The following is a 16,384-nucleotide window of genomic DNA, read 5'->3' on the forward strand; positions in this document are numbered from 1 at the left end:
GGGGTTGCAAACAGTCAGATACGACTGAGCGACTAACACTTTCACTTTGATAAGAAGAATGTAAATTTGCCATTTGCAGCAATATGGATGGACTTCGAGGGTATTACTCTAAGTGAAATAAATCAGACAGAGAAAGAGAAATATTCCATGAAAGCGTTTATATGTGGAATCTGAAAAACAAAACCAACTAGTGACTACAACATAAAAGACTCAGAGAACAAAAAGTTCTCACAGAGAACAAGCTAGTGGTTATCAGTGACAGGTTGGGGGAAGAGGAGGGGCCAAGATAGAGGTAGGGGATTAAGAGGTACAAACTATTATGTATAAAACTCCCTTGAACAGCAAGTGGGTCAAACCAATCAATCCTAAAGGAAATCAACCCTGAATATTCCTTAGAAGGACTGATGTTGAAGCTGACACTCCAATACTTTGGCCACCTGATGCCAAGACCTGACTTATTGGAAAAGACCCTGATGCTGGGAAAGATTGAAGGCGGGAGGAGAAGGGGACGACAGAGGATGAGATGGTTGGATGGCACCATTGACTCAATGGAGATGAATTTGAGCAAACTCCAGGAGATAGTGAAGGACAGGAAAGCCTGGTGTGCTGCAGTTCATGGAATCGCAAAGAGTTGGACATGACTTAGCAACTGAACAACAGCAAATAATCTACAAGGATGTACTGTACAACACAAGGAATATGACCAGTATTTTGTAGTAACTATTAGTGGAATATAATTTAGACCTTGTGAATCACTTTGCTGCACCCCTATAATTTGTATAATATTGTGTGCTGTGCTCTGCTGTGCTTAGTTGCTCAGTCTTGTCCAGCTCTCTGTGACCCCCTGGACTAGTCCTCCCAGCTTCTCTGTCCATGGGGATTCTCCAGGCAAGAATACTGGAGTGGGTTGCCATACCCTCCTCCAGAGGATCTCCCTAACCTGGGGATCGAACCCAGGTCTCCCGCATTGCAGGCAAATTCTTTACCATCTGAGCCACCAGGGAAGCCCATGCAATATTGTGCTTCAATTTAAATTAAAAAGTAGGTTACAAGGCAAAAAATAAAATCTGACATCTCAGAAAAAAAAAAAAAAGCATTTCATTCTCTCTCCATCTTTGGATGTGGAGATGATGTGGGAAACTCAGCTCTGGTAAGATGTTCTCTGAGCTCTTTATTCCAGGGGTAGCATGGAGTTGTCCCAGCCTCTCATCTGTACCACTCGAAGAACTTCTTACCTGAAGTCAGGGAGGCACAAAACAGGCTTATTGCCCCATGAGGTTGACCCTTGCATTATTAACATATCCTCCAAAAAAGAAAGAAAGAAACAAAAGGAAGGAAGGAAGGAACTACACATCTACAGATTTTCTTTCACTGAAGATTTGCAACCATCCCCACCTCTGTTCTCTCAGGGGCTTCCAGATGAAAGAATTGTATGATACATTTCTGAGATAGGTCATTTTTTGCCTTTTCTCTTTGTAATATATGAGATGTAACTCACATATCTTAAGATTTGCCCTTTTAAAATGGCCAATTCTTTGGTCTTTAATATATCATAAAAATATGCAACCATCACCACTGTCTGATCCCAGAACACTATCACCAGCCTCAAAGAAACCCTGTACCCACTGGCAGTCACTCTTTCCTCTCCTCCCAACCCCTGGCAAACACTGATTTATTTTCAGTCTCTATAGATTTGCCTTTACAGACACCTCATAAAAATGAAGTCATATAACATGTGGCCTTTTGTGTATAGTTTCTTTTACTTAGCAGAATATTTTCAAGGTTCATCCATATTGTAGCAGCTATTAGTACTCCACTCTTTTTCATAGCCGAATAATATTCCATTGTGTGAATATGCTACCTTTTGAATATTCATTTATCATTTGATGGACATTATGGCTATTACAAAGTAATGGTATTATGGACATTCATGCACAATTTTTTGTGAGGATATATGTTTTCCATTCTCTTGGATATATACCTAACAGTAAAATTTGAGTCATGATGAATTTAATATTTAGCCTTTTGAATAACTGTAAAATTGGTCTGCAAAACAACTGAACTATGTTACATTCCCACCAGCATTGTATAATTGTTCTGATATCTCCACATCCTTGGCAACGCTTGTTAACATTTTAAAAAAAATTTTAAATTAAAGCTATCCTAGTGGAGTAGAGTGGTTTCTTTGTGGTTTGGGTTTCCCTAATGATTAATGTTAATATCTTTAAAAAAAAATATCTTTTAATGTACTTATGTACTATTTGTACCTGTTCTGTGGAGAAATGTCTCTTCAAATACTTTGCCTATGTTTAAATTGGATTATGTCTTTTTATTGTAAGAGCTGTTTATATATTCTGCATAAAGTTCCTTATCATATACATAATTTCCAAATACTTTCTCACATTCTGTAGATCATCTTTTTAGTTTCTTGGTAATGTCATTTGAAGCACAAAAGCTTTTAATTTTGAAGTTCAATTTATTTATTTTATTTTCGATATCGAAAAAACTATTGCCTCATCAAGAGTCATAGGTTTTATGCCTGTGTTTTCTTCCTAAAGTTTTAGTTTTAACTCTAACATTTAGGCCTTTGATCTAGTTTTAGTTGTTCTGTGCATGGTACAAGGTAGGGATCTAACTTCATTTTCTTCTGTATGTGAGTATCCAGTTGTTCAAGCATCATTTGCTGAAAACACTATTTTCCCAACACCTTTGTTGGAAATTAATTTGACAATAAATACAGAAGTTTGCTTCTGTACTCCTGATTCTGAGTCCACTGATCTGTATGTCTATCCCTATGCCAGTACCATAAGCTTATTGGCCCATGAGGTTGGTCCTTAGGTTATTAACATATCCTCCAAAAAAGAAAAAAAGCAAATCTTATACAGTTCTATCATATTGTAGCTTTGTAGTAAAGTTTGAAATTAGGCAGTGTTAGGTCCCCCAACTTGGTTCTTCTTTTTCAAGATTGTTTTGGTTATTTTGGGTCTTTTACATGTAAACCTAAATTTTAGGATCATCCTGTTAATTCTACAAACAAGACAAAGGTAATTTTGATAGGGATTGTGTTGAATCAGTATCTCAACGTGGGGAATATTACTATCTTAAAAATCTTGTTTTTCAAATTTAAGGATGCAATGTTTTCCATTTATTTAGATCTTTAATTTCTTTCAATAATGTTTTATAGTTTTCAGATTACAAATTCAGATTTTCTTGTATTTCTCAGGTTAAATTTATTTTGAAGTATGTTATTCCTTTTAATCTTATTGTGTATGGAGTTGTTTTCATAACATCACTTTCAGATTTATTTTTGCTAGTGTATAGAAATAGTATTGATTTTTGTATATTGATCTTTTGTCCTGCAGCCTCATTGTACTTGTTTATTTGCTGTAAAATTCTTTGTAGATTCCTTAAGATTTTCCATATAAAAGATCATGTCTTCTGTGAATAGAGGTACTTTTATTTTCCAATCTGGATGACTTTTGTTTCTTTTCTTGCCTAAGATCTCAAGTACAATATTAGACAGGAAGTGCCCTACATGTGAATGAGTTCTGTTCCGAGAGTGCGTTCTTAAAGTCCAATTTGTTCCTAAGTCCAACAGAGTTAGACTAGTTACCCAACAATTGGCTATAGAGTACCATATTATAATTGGTTTATAATACTTTTCACACAAATAATATGCAAAAAACAAAAATAAAAAATGAAAACATTTTTAACCTTACAGAATAGTACCAGAAAAGTACAGGACAGCACCTGGCATACAGGGGCTGGTACAGAGTGAATAGGCAAGAAGAGTTACTGACCTGAAGAGGGAGAGGAGGTGGCAGATGACAGAGCTGGAGTGTCAGCAATAGGAGACAGAGGGCGAGCTGCAATTTCACTGCCGCCTGATGCTGATAGCACAGGTTCTGGCTCCTGGCTGGATTCAACTCTACTCTTTTGATAAAATGATCCAGTGATGTCTGGGTAAGACCTCTTTTTTTCTCATTGTAGATGATATCTTGGGCTTGAAATTAAGACATTATACTACTACACTCTATACAGTGTGTGCGTGCTCAGTCATATCTGACTCTTTGCAACCACATGGACTGTAGCCCACCAGGCTCTTCTGTCCATGGGATTCTCCAGGCAAGAGTACTGGTGAAGGTGAAGTCGCTCAGTCGTGTCCGACTCTTTGCAACCCCGTGGACTGTAACCTACTAGGCTTCTCTGTCCATGGGATTCTCCAGGCAAGAACACTGGAGTGGATTGCCATTTCCTTCTCCAGGGGATCTTCCCGACCCACGGATCGAACCCAGGTCTCCCTCATCGGAGGCAGACGCTTTAACCTCTGAGCCACCAGGGAAGCCAGTGGGTTGCTATTTCCCCCTCCAGGAGATCTTCCCAGCCCAGGGCTTGAACTAGCATCTCCTATGTCTCCTACATTGGAAGGCAGATTCTTTTCACCACCGAGCCGCCTGAGAAGCCCACTCTCTACAGAACTGTAAAGTCCACAAAAGCACAACCACTTGTAGAGGATGTACACCCGTGACAGCATGCGCCAGATAAGTGAACATGGGGATGCAGATTCGAAGCTTTGAGAGCTCACAACTTGAAGGGGACTTACTATATAGAAGTGACAAGACTGGGCTCCATTTTCTTGTTCCTGATCATATGGGGAAAGCTTTCAGTCTTTCACCACTAAGTATAATATTAATATTAACTGTGGGTTTTTCTTATATATCCTTTATCAGGTTGAGGAATTTACCTTCTATTCCTGAATTGTTGCATATTTTTCATCATGAAAGGATATTGGATTTTGTGGAATGATTTTCTGCCTTTCAGCCTCGTCTGGTTTTGTCCTTAATTCTATTAATATGGAGTATTAAATTAATTGATTTTTGTATATTGAACCAGCCTTGTATTCTGGGATAAATGCCACTTGGTCATGATATATAATTTTTTATATTTGCTAGATTCAGTTTGCTAGTATTTTGTTGAAAATTTTTGCATCTGTATTTATAAGAGATATTGTTCTGCAGTTTTATTGTATTTTTTTTCTGATTTACATATAAGGATGATATTGGCTTCATAGAATAAGTTAGGAAGTGTTCCATACTCTCTTTTTTGGGGGAAGTATTTGTGAAACTTTGGTGTTAATTCTCTCATTGTTAGGCAGAATTCACCAGTGAAGTTATCTAGACCTGGACTTTCCTTTGTGGGAATTTTTAAAATTATTAGCTCAATCTCTTCACTTGCTATAGTTCTTTTATTCTTTTGTCAATTTTGGTTCAGTTCAGTTCAGTTCAGTTGCTCAGTAGTGTCCGACTCTTGTGACCCCATGGACTGCATCACGCCAGGCCTCCCTGTCCATCACCAACTCCCGGAATTTACTCAAACTCATGTCGATTGAGTCTATGATGCCATCCAACCATCTTATCCTCTGTCACCCGCTTCTCCTCCCGCCTTCAATGTTTCCCAGCATCAAGGTCTTTTCAAATGAGTCGGTTTTTCTCACTTAGTGGCCAAAGTATTGGCGTTTCAGCTTCAGCATCAGTCCTTCCAATGAACACCCAGGACTGATCTCCTTTAGGATGGACTGGTTGGATCTCCTTGCAGTCCAAGGAACTCTCAAGAGTCTTCTCCAACACCACAGTTCAAAAGCATCAATTCTTCGGCACTCAGCTTTCTTTATAGTCCAACTCTCACGTCTATACATGACTACTGGAAAAAACATAGCTTTGACTAGATGGAACTTTGTTGGCAAAGTAATGTCTCTGCTTTTGAATATGCTGTTTAGGTTGGTCATAGCTTTTCTTCCAAGCAGCAAGCGTCTTTTAATGTCATGGTTGGAGTCACCATCTGCAGTGATTTTGGAGCCCCCAAAATAAAGTCTGTCACTGTTTCCACTGTTTCCTCATCTATTTGCCATGAAGTGATGGGACCAGATGCCATGATTTTAGTTTTCTGAATGTTGAGCTTGAAGCCAGCTTTTTCACTGTCCTCTTTCACTTTCATCAAGAGGCTCTTTAGTCCTTCACTTTCTGCCATAAGGGTGGTGTCGTCTGCATATCTGAGGTCATTGATCTTTCTCCCAGCAATCTTGATTCCAGCTTGTGCTTCATCCGGTCCAGCATTTCTCATGATGTACTCTGCACAGAAGTTAAATAAGCAGGGTGACGATATACAGCCTTGACGGACTCCTTTCCCAATTTGGAACCAGTCTGTTGTTCCGTGTCCAATTCTAACTGTTGCTTCTTGACCTGCATACAGATTTCTCAGGAGACAGGTCAGGTGGTCTGGTAGTCCCGTCTCTTGAAGAATTTTCCACAGTTTGTGGTGACCCACACAGTCAAAGGCTTTGACATAGTCAATTTTGGTAGTTTTTGTCTAAGAAGTTATCCATTTCACCTAGGTTGTCTGATTTGTGAGAAAACAATTGCTCATAGTATTCTATTTAAATTTTTTAATCTCTGTAAGTTTGGTAGTGATGTTCCCTCTTTTTTTTTTTTTTGGTTGTGCCATGTGTGACTTGCAGGTTCTTAGTTCCTCAACCAGAGATTGAACTGGTTGAGATAAGTCCAGTTGAAGATTTGTTCATTGTATTGATCTTTTTTTTTTTTTTTTAAAGAAAATCAACTTTTGGTTTTGTTGATTTTCTCCTTTGCTTTTGTATTTTCCATTTCATTAATTTCAACTTTATATTTCCTTCTGCTTGCTTTGGGTTAGTTTAGTCATCATTTATTCAGTTTCTTTTTAAAAATAAATTTTTACTTATTTATGGCTGCTCTGGGTCTTCATTGCTGCATGTGGGCTTTCTCCAGCTGTGGTGCCAGGGGCTAACTCTTTATTGCCGTGAGTGGGCTTGCCATTGCGGTGGCTTCTTTTTTTGTGGAGCACATGCCACTTATTGTTTAAAAAATATTTCCTTAAGATAAATTCTGTTTAGCAATGTTTGCTATTAAAGGCTATAAACATTTTATGCCTCAAGTTATTTCCAAAAGGATTATGCTAAGTTATATTTTCCTTAATAATATATGTGCCTCTTTCTATTCTTTACAAGAGCTTTTACAACATTGGCTATTATTGATTTTTAACTTGTGAATATAGAAAAATATATTAAAATTGTTAATGAGGTTGAATGGCTTTTCTGTCTGCTTTATTTTACGTGAATTTTCTCTTCTGTGGTCTTAAAAGTACTATAGCTATCCCATGAGTGATCATTGACATTTTCTTCATTTCTGAAAAAGTGAGATTTTCATGCAGAATATTATCAAATAAAGCCACTTTAAAGTTGTTTCCCCTAACATTAAAATATCTCTTAATCTTTGTCACAGTTTTTAGAAAGTACTAAATGCCATCTTTTTCATCCTAGCAATGAAACTACAGTTCTTAATGTTTCTTAGAAGCTAGTAGTAACATAGCTCTCAGATATTCCCAGAAAAATCTCATCTAACTCTAGCTATAATGTAAAGTATCAATTGATTTTTGTAAATATATTAAATTATGTCAGCTATTGTTTCTTGAGAGACATGTAGTTTGAATGTTAGTTAATATTAAAGCAGACTTTTAGAATGTATCCCTTTAAAAGCTTAGAAATTCTTATTTTGGTGATTGTGCAAATAAAAATGTTACCTGAAATTGGTGACTTACAACAAATTCTACAACATTGCTTTTCCTAATGACTTAATCTAATTTTTACTTTTTCCCAGTTTAAGGCCAATCCTCCTGCTGTGACTTTCAAACTAACTGGGGAGACAGATGGCATATTTCAGATACAACCTGATGGACTTCTATATCACAACAAAAGCCTGGACAGGGAAACAAGAGCTGTTCACAGACTCCAGGTGAATCAACCCCAGGCCACGGACACCATCTCCAATCTCTGAGCATCCGAGATGCCACTGGCATACTCCTCCCCAGCACAGAACCCCGTTTCCACTCTCCTGACCCTAACGATGTGTTTGCCAATCTTGTTTGTCCACATTTTTTTTTAAAACCAACTAGAGAGTGATTTGATAAAGGTATCCTCGTTTTTAGGCTTTTTGACCAGGTAACCCAAGTTTTATTGCCAAGGCTCTCAGATGGATCACTCATCCAAGTAAGGCCCTACTTAGGCACCTGGATCAAAACCGCTCAACACTTCTTTGATATTTCACTGGTATCTCGCTCTGGCTGTTGGGTGGGCTCTGGCTCCGCAAAGAAGGCAGCATCGATGCTAGATGGCGCACCTTTGGGCCTTGCAAGAACAGAAATAACAGATGACCAAAGCATAGTCTGACTAAAGAGACCTCCTCCCTCTCTTTCCCCGTTAGGTTTCATGGTTTGTATCTGAATACACAGAAATGGTAGAGAGCTAATTGTGGGTAAAGAGCAGGCCAAAAGCTTTCTGTTGGTAAATATGCTGATTGACCACTAAAGTGCCTCTGTAACAGCTCGTGACATTTCCATACCCTCGAGGGTCAAAGTGTTCTTATTTCACTGATTCTAGCTATTTAGAAAAGAGCATGTCCAGTGTCCAGCATATCCCACTGCTGGAAAACACAGTCATGATTAGCTTGGCTTAACTGATAGGGCCTCTATTTTTAGCAGCCCCCAATTTGGGCTTTTATGGGTGTCTTTCTCCCCTATAGTTATCAGACCATTGATTCTTTGGGCTCTAATTTCCCTCAAGTGACTTTTGGGTTTATGATATGAGGTTCAGACTCACCAAGAGGCTTTCCTTTTCCTGTCAACATCAGGTCTCAGCCCTGGATGCTCAGGGCAATACAGTGGAGGGCCCGGTCCCTGTCACCATTGAAGTGAAAGACATCAACGACAACCGACCTGTGTTTCTCCAGCAACATTATGAAGGCTCAGTAAGACAGAGTTCTCGCCCAGGTAATAGGCAGGAGCCTGGAGATATTTGGCAGAATGGCAGATTTGTGTGGTTAACAGCTATAGCTATCACTCATTGCAACTGCTGCTGCTAAGTCGCTTAAGTCGTGTCCGACTCTGTGCGACCCCATAGACGGCAGCCCACCAGGCTCCCCCGTCCCTGGGATTCTCCAGGCAAGAACACTGGAGTGGGTTGCCATTTCCTTCTCCAATGCAGGAAAGTGAAAAGTGAAAGTGAACTCGCTCAGTCATGTCCGACTCTTAGTGATCCCATGGACTGCAGCTTACCAGGCTCCTCAGTCCATGGGACTTTCCAGGCAAGAGTACTGGAGTGGGGTGCCATTGCCTTCTCCATTAAGCGCTTACTATCTTATTTAATTTTATTTATCTTATTTAAATTTCACAGCAATCCTCTGGGATTTGTTTTATTATCCCCATTGCTCTAGGGTACAATTTCTCACCCTTGGCACTACTGACATCTTAGGCTCTATAATTCCTTTTTGTGTTGTTGTTTTTCTTTTCTTTGGTCAGGGGCTGCTGTTCTGTGCATGATAGGATGTTAGCAGCTTCCCTGAAGTCTATCTACTCATCAGATGCCAGGAGCAACACTTCCCTTCCAAGCTTTGATAGCCTAGATGTCTTCAGACATTGTCAAATATCTCTTGGGGGCAAAATCACGCCCAGTTAAGGACCACTATCTTAGGATGAGATTTTAGAAGACCTTACAGCTCTAGAGGGGCTTCCCTGGTGGCTCAGACGGTAAAGACTCTGCCTGCAATGTGGGAGGCCTGGGTTCAATCCCTGGGTGGGGAAGATACCCTGAAGAAGAGAATGGCAACCCACTCCAGTATTCTTGCCTGGAGAATTCCATGGACAGAGGAGCCTGGTGGCTATAGTCCATGTTGTTGTCAAGAGTAGGACATGACTGAGCAATTAACACACACAGCTCTAGAACACTCTGGAAGGGTAAGCTTACTTTCCCACACCCTCCCAGGAATCCACATTCTCATGGTCACTGCTGGCTCCCAGTTCTTTTTCTTCTCTTACTTCCAACTCCTAGCTAGGGCTCATCCTTTCACAATTCTCTTACCTTTCACCTCCAGGAAATCCCCTCATCAAAGCCTAGGTGTGTGTGGTTCAGTTCAGTTCAGTCGCTCAGTTGTGTCCGACTCTTTTCGACCCCATGAATCGCAGCACGCCAGGCCTCCCTGTCCATCACCAACTCCCGGAGTTCACTCAGACTCACGTCCATTGAGTCAGTGATGCCATCCAGCCATCTTATCCTCTGTCATCCCCTTCTCTTCCTGCCCCCAATCCCTCCCAGCATCAGAGTCTTTTCCAATGAGTCAACTCTTCACATCAGGTGGCCAAAGTACTGGAGTTTCAGCTTTAGCATCATTCCTTCCAAAGAACACCCAGGGCTGATCTTCTTTAGCATGGACTGGTTGGATCTCTTTGCAGTCCAAGGGACTCTCAAGATTCTTCTCCAACACCACAGTTCAAAAGCATCAGTTCTTCGGTGCTCAGTCTTCTTCACAGTCAAACTCTCACATCCATACATGACCACTGGAAAAACCATAGCCTTGACTAGACGGACCTTTGTTGGCAAAGTAATGTCTCTGCTTTTGAATATGCTCTCTAGGTTGGTCATAACTCTCCTCCAAGGAGCAAGCTTCTTTTAATTTCATGGCTGCAATCACGGTGCGTGTGGTAGGCTTTACTAAAGATTTAGAGAAATGAAGGAGCATCTTGTCATAACAGGGCATAAAATAAACATGAATATTAGACTTTGAGTTCTCAGAAAGACTCTTGGCCATTTCCATCGACTCACTCTCAAGCTTCCTTTTGTGTTACTTAATGTTCTCTCTCATTTTTCAATGCCCACTTCCAATAACTCAGGGAGAGTATTCCTTTCACTATGTTATGTGGAGTAATTTCATGTGTCTCTGTCCCTGAGGTTGCATACCAAAGGTTCACTGCTGAACTGTGCTAAGTAATAATCTTGCAGGTCTTATTCTTCACCAGTAAGATTTTCTAGTCCAGTGGGTCTCAAACTTTTTGGTCTTAGGGCCCTTGTATTCTCCTAAAAACTATTACAGGCTCCAAGGAACTTTTTCAAGGATGTATGGCTTATATCCAGTGGTATGCTGGCAAATTTTAATAGCTGTCTATCTAGAGGGCAGGAAAAAACCTCTGGTTTGTAGTATTTGTCAATTTCTGTGATATAAGTACTCCTACCATAACCCGTTTTAAACTACCAATGGTGTTAATAATTGACTCACAGAATTTCTGGAAATTCAACTGGGTTGTACAAGTTGGCGCCACTATATCACTGGTTATATCTACCAATATTTATCATATTTGAAATTAAAACAGAAATTGAAAAATTATTTAGTAATTGATCTAAAGTATCATATTTTAATTAAAAGAACTGTATTTTCAAAGATAGAAGGAATGATTAAGAAAATGGCATTGTTTTAGTCTTTGCACATCCTTTAATGTTTGGGTTTGTTGAGAACAATTGGATTCTTATGTCTGTTTTTGCATTCATTTTGTGGCCATATACTGTTTTGGTTGAAACATTTAAAGAAAAACTGTCCTTAGGCAGATATGTAGTTGAAAAAAGGAGTATTGTAACAGTGTTTTCAGATAACTGTGAATAGTCTTTGATACTAGACAAAATTCAGCAAGGGATGGTTTATTGTTGATTGCAATGTGGAATCTGAAACTGTATCAGTGTTTTTTTGGGTACTCCTTTATGCTAAAATGGATCAATTTATCTTGTGATTTGGATGGGTCTTTTATACATATATGACCTTAAAAACAGTCTCAAAGACCCCTAGAGATTCCTGGACCATACTTTAAGGAACTTTATCTTAGGAAAAAGTAGCAGAATAAAGATTTATTCCACGCTAATATGAATTATGGCACATTCCTTCACTCTATTTCTGCCCCTTGGAAGGCAAATGTGTCTATTGTTGGTTTAATATCTTTTTTTAATATCTAAATATCTTTTTTTTTCTGGGTACATTTTGTTAAACAGGAAAGCCCTTTATGTATGTCAATGCTACAGACTTGGATGATCCAGCCACACTCAATGGCCAACTTATTTATCAGATTCTCATGCAGCTTCCCAAGGTCAACAATGTCATGTACTTTCAGATCAACAACCAAACGGGAGGAATTTCACTTACTCCACAAGGTGAGTTAGGTGATGCCCTCATGGGACTCTCTGAATCAATACAAAAGACCTAGATCCATATCATCTTCAGAGACATTTCCTTTCCTCTTCTCTCCTACCTCCCATAGGATCTGAGGAATTGGATCCTTTGAAGAATGCTCACTACAAGCTGGTGGTCTCAGTGGCAGACATGGGAGGCCTGACTGAGCATTCATTTAGTGACAGCGTACCTGTGGATATTACGGTGAAGGAGAATATTTGGAAACCACCAGAACCTGTGCAGATTGAAGAAAACTCGACTAAACCTTACCCCTTTAAAATCACTCAGGTAGTGCCCAAGGAATGCTAACAGCCTGCCCAATCAATACACTCATATTGTAGGGGCCCACCCTCGTGGTCTTCACTGATGTTTTTGCATAGTATCATTATAAAGCAAACTAAATAAACAAAATCTCTGGCCCCAAGTGTCTGGAGTTTGCCATCATGGGTGAACTCTGGACTGTACCAACTTAGATTCCTGGGCGCTAAGTCACTTCAGTCGTGTCTGACTTTGTGACCCTGTGGACTGTAGCCCATCAGGCTCCTCTGTCCATGGGATTCTCCAGGCAAGAGTAGTGGAACAGGTCGCCATTTCCTTCCGCGGGGTTATCTTCCCGACCCAGGGATCGAATCCAAGTTTCCTGAATGGCATGCAGATTCTTTATCATCTGAGCTACTAGGGAAGCCCAGCTCACATATACTCACCTTCATTTTCTCAGTAGATAGCACTGTTTTCTTTTTCTCGTCTATAGCGTAGGGTATGGCTGAGTTGTATATGGTGAATGTGCATGATTTGAATTTGAGGCTGCAACTTGCTTCTTATTCTGCTGGGGAAAATCTTGAGGTGAAAGATGCGCCCCAGCACAGGCTGAGGCGCAGAGACAGGACTGGCCAAGAGTAAGAGCTGAGGAGACAACTTTTACCTGTGGAGCCCACCCCCTTCCCAAAGCCATCCCCTGTAGGTACCTCCCCTCTCCCTCAGACCCTCCCCTGGTCCTACCTGTGTCTCACTCTGAGCCTTCTCTTCCTGCTTTAATTCCTGGAAATCCACTCCAGGGCCCACCCAGATCTGATCTTTTCTGGGAAATCAGGAGATTTCTTGACGCAAAAAGCTGTGAGTCAGTGGAAGATCACTGGATTTGGAAGCAGATAAGCAAAACCACGTTCTTGCTCTGTTACCTCAAGAACTGATCATAAACAAAGAAAGTGAAAGTGAAGTCACTCAGTCGTTTCCTACTCTTTGCTCCCCAATGGACTATAGCCTACCAGGCTCTCCGAAGGGGGTTTTCTAGGCAAGGGGGTTTTCTAGGCAAGGATACTGGAGTGGGTCTCCATTTCCTTCTCCAGAGAAACTTCCCAACCCAGGGATTGAACCCAGGTCTCCCACATTGCAGGCAGACTCTTTACCATCTGAGCCACCAGGGAAGCATAAACAAGTCATTTATTGTTTATGAGAAGTTGAGGCAACTTCTCACCAATAAAATGGGGATAATGACAGCTCTTTGGAGTGTGACGGAAGTTAATTGGTATCTGTGAAAGTAGATAAAATGGATTACCGTTATGAGGCAGTTCTAGTCTCTAGTACTCCTATTTTTTTATTTTTTCATATGGTACTGCTGTTGTTAAGGGGTCCTGGAATGGCCATCCCACTGTATCTATCACCTAACTTAAGATTTTTATTTATTGAAGTTTTTTAACATGAAAAATGTTTCTCCTCCTTTTACAAATTTACTTATTTATTTAATTGGAGGATAATTGCTTTGCAATGTTGTGTTTGTTTTCTGCCATACAGCAATGAGAATCAGTCATAACTGTATGTATATCCCTTCCCTCTGAAGCCCTCTCTCACCGCCGTCCCCCTCCCCCCAATCCCAGCCCTCACAAAGTGCCAGGCTGGGCTCCCTGTGTTATGTAGCAGCTTCCCATTTATTGAACGTTGAATTAATGAATTTCACCTTCAGAGGAAAAAAATGAAAGCAAGAAGTATTCTGCCTTACCAGATAAGAAAGTATATCAGGACTTATTTCCCCCAAAATTTCAATTTGGTTCCTTTATGAAAGTCTTCCTATTTATTATTCAGGTTGCCTTCATAAGGATTTATCAGTTCAGTTCAGTTCAGTCGCTCAGTCAAGTCTGACTCTTTGCTACCCCATGAATCGCAGCACACCAGGCCTCCCTGTCCATCACCATCACCCAGACTCATGTCCATCAAGTCTGTGATGCCATCCAGCCATCTCATCCTCCGTCATCCCCTTCTCCTCCTGCCCCCAATCCCTCCCAGCATCAGTCTTTTCCAATGAGTCAACTCTTCGCATGAAGTGGCCAAAGTACTGGAGCTTCAGCTTTAGCATCATTCCTTCCAAAGAAATCCCAGGGTTGATCTCCTTCAGAATGGACTGGTTGGATCTCCTTGCAGCCCAAGGGACTCTCAAGAGTCTTCTCCAACACCACAGTTCAAAGGCATCAATTCTTCAGCGCTCAGCCTTCTTCACAGTCCAACTCTCACATCCATACATGACCACAGGAAAAACCATAGCCTTGACTAGACGGACCTTAGTTGGCAAAGTAATGTCTCTGCTTTTGAATATACTATCTAGGTTGGTCATAACTTTTCTTCCAAGGAGTAAGCGTCTTTTAATTTCATGGCTGCAGTCACCATCTGCAGTGATCTTGGAGCCCAAAAAAGTAAAGTCTGACACTGTTTCCACTGTTTCCCCATCTATTTGCCATGAAGTGATGGGACCAGATGCCATGATCTTCGTTTTCTGAATGTTGAGCTTTAAGCCAACTTTTTCACTCTCCTCTTTCACTTTCATCAAGAGGCTTTTTAGCTCCTCTTCACTTTCTGCCATAAGGGTGGTGTCATCTGCATATCTGAGGTTATTGATATTTCTCCCGGCAATCTTGATTCCAGCTTGTGCTTCTTCCAATCCAGCGTTGCTCATGATGTACTCTGCATAGAAGTTAAATAAGCAGGGTGACAATATACAGCCTTGGTGTACTCCTTTTCCTATTTGCAACCAGTCTGTTGTTCCATGTCCAGTTCTAACTGTTGCTTCCTGACCTGCATACAGATTTCTCAAGAGGCAGGTCAGGTGGTCTGGTATTCCCATTCTTTCAGAATTTTCCACAGTTTATTGTGATCCACACAGTCAAAGGCTTTGGCATAGTCAATAAAGCAGAAATAGATGTTTTTCTGGAACTCTCTTGCTTTTTCCATGATCCAGCGGATGTTGGCAATTTGATCTCTGGTTCCTCTGCCTTTTCTAAAACCAGCTTGAACATCAGGGAGTTCACGGTTCACATATTGCTGAAGCCTGGCTTGGAGAATTTTGAGCATTACTTTACTAGCATGTGAGATGAGTGCAATTGTGCGGTAGTTTGAGCATTCTTTGGCATTGCCTTTCTTTGGGATTGGAATGAAAACTGACCTTTTCCAGTCCTGTGGCCACTGCTGAGTTTTCCAAATTTGCTGGCATATTGAGTGCAGCACTTTCACAGCATCATCTTTCAGGATTTGAAACAGCTCAACTGGAATTCCATCACCTCCACTAGCTTTGTTCGTAGTGATGCTTTCTAAGGCCCACTTGACTTCACATTCCAAGATGTCTGGCTCTAGATTAGTGATCACAACATCATGATTATCTTGGTCGTGAAAATCTTTTTTGTACAGTTCTTCTGTGTATTCTTGCCACCTCTTCTTAATATCTTCTCTTTCTGTTAGGTCCATACCATTTCTGTCCTTTATCAAGCCCATCTTTGCATGAAATGTTCCCTTGGTATCTCTAATTTTCTTGAAGAGATCTCTAGTCTTTCCCATTCTGTTGTTTTCTTCTATTTCTTTGCATTGATCGCTGAAGAAGGCTTTCTCATCTCTTCTTGCTATTCTTTGGAACTCTGCATTCAGATGATTATATCTTTCCTTTTCTCCTTTGCTTTTCACCTCTCTTCTTTCCACAGCTATTTGTAAGGCCTCCCCAGACAGCCATTTTGCTTTTTTGCATTTCTTTTCCATGGGGATGGTCTTGATCCCTGTCTCTTGTACAATGTCACGAACCTCATTCCATAGTTCATCAGGCACTCTATCTATCAGATCTAGGCCCTTTAATCTATTTCTCACTTCCACTGTATAATCATAAGGGATTTGATTGAGGTCATACCTGAATGGTCTAGTGGTTTTCCTTACTTTCTTCAATTTAAGTCTGAATTTGGCAATAAGGAGTTCATGATCTGAGCCACAGTCAGCTCCTGGTCTTGTTTTTGTTGACTGTATAGAGCTTCTCCATCTTTGGCTGCAAACAATAGAATCAA

At 40.4% G+C, this 16,384-nt stretch overlaps 1 protein-coding gene across 1 annotated transcript in view; it reads left to right on the forward strand.

Moving 5' to 3' along the window:
- The window catches only part of CDH17 (cadherin 17), a 68,714-nt gene that overhangs the window by 10,794 nt on the left and 41,536 nt on the right, over positions 1 to 16,384 (forward strand). The window contains exons 3-6 of the mRNA XM_040261070.1: positions 7,689 to 7,823; positions 8,718 to 8,856; positions 11,897 to 12,055; positions 12,163 to 12,362. Coding sequence (XP_040117004.1) covers positions 7,689 to 7,823; positions 8,718 to 8,856; positions 11,897 to 12,055; positions 12,163 to 12,362 — 633 coding nt within the window. The remainder of the gene's footprint in view (positions 1 to 7,688; positions 7,824 to 8,717; positions 8,857 to 11,896; positions 12,056 to 12,162; positions 12,363 to 16,384) is intronic.

Source organism: Oryx dammah, unplaced genomic scaffold (assembly GCF_014754425.2).
Source record: "Oryx dammah isolate SB20612 unplaced genomic scaffold, SCBI_Odam_1.1 HiC_scaffold_19, whole genome shotgun sequence".
Taxonomy (NCBI): Eukaryota; Metazoa; Chordata; class Mammalia; order Artiodactyla; family Bovidae; genus Oryx; species Oryx dammah.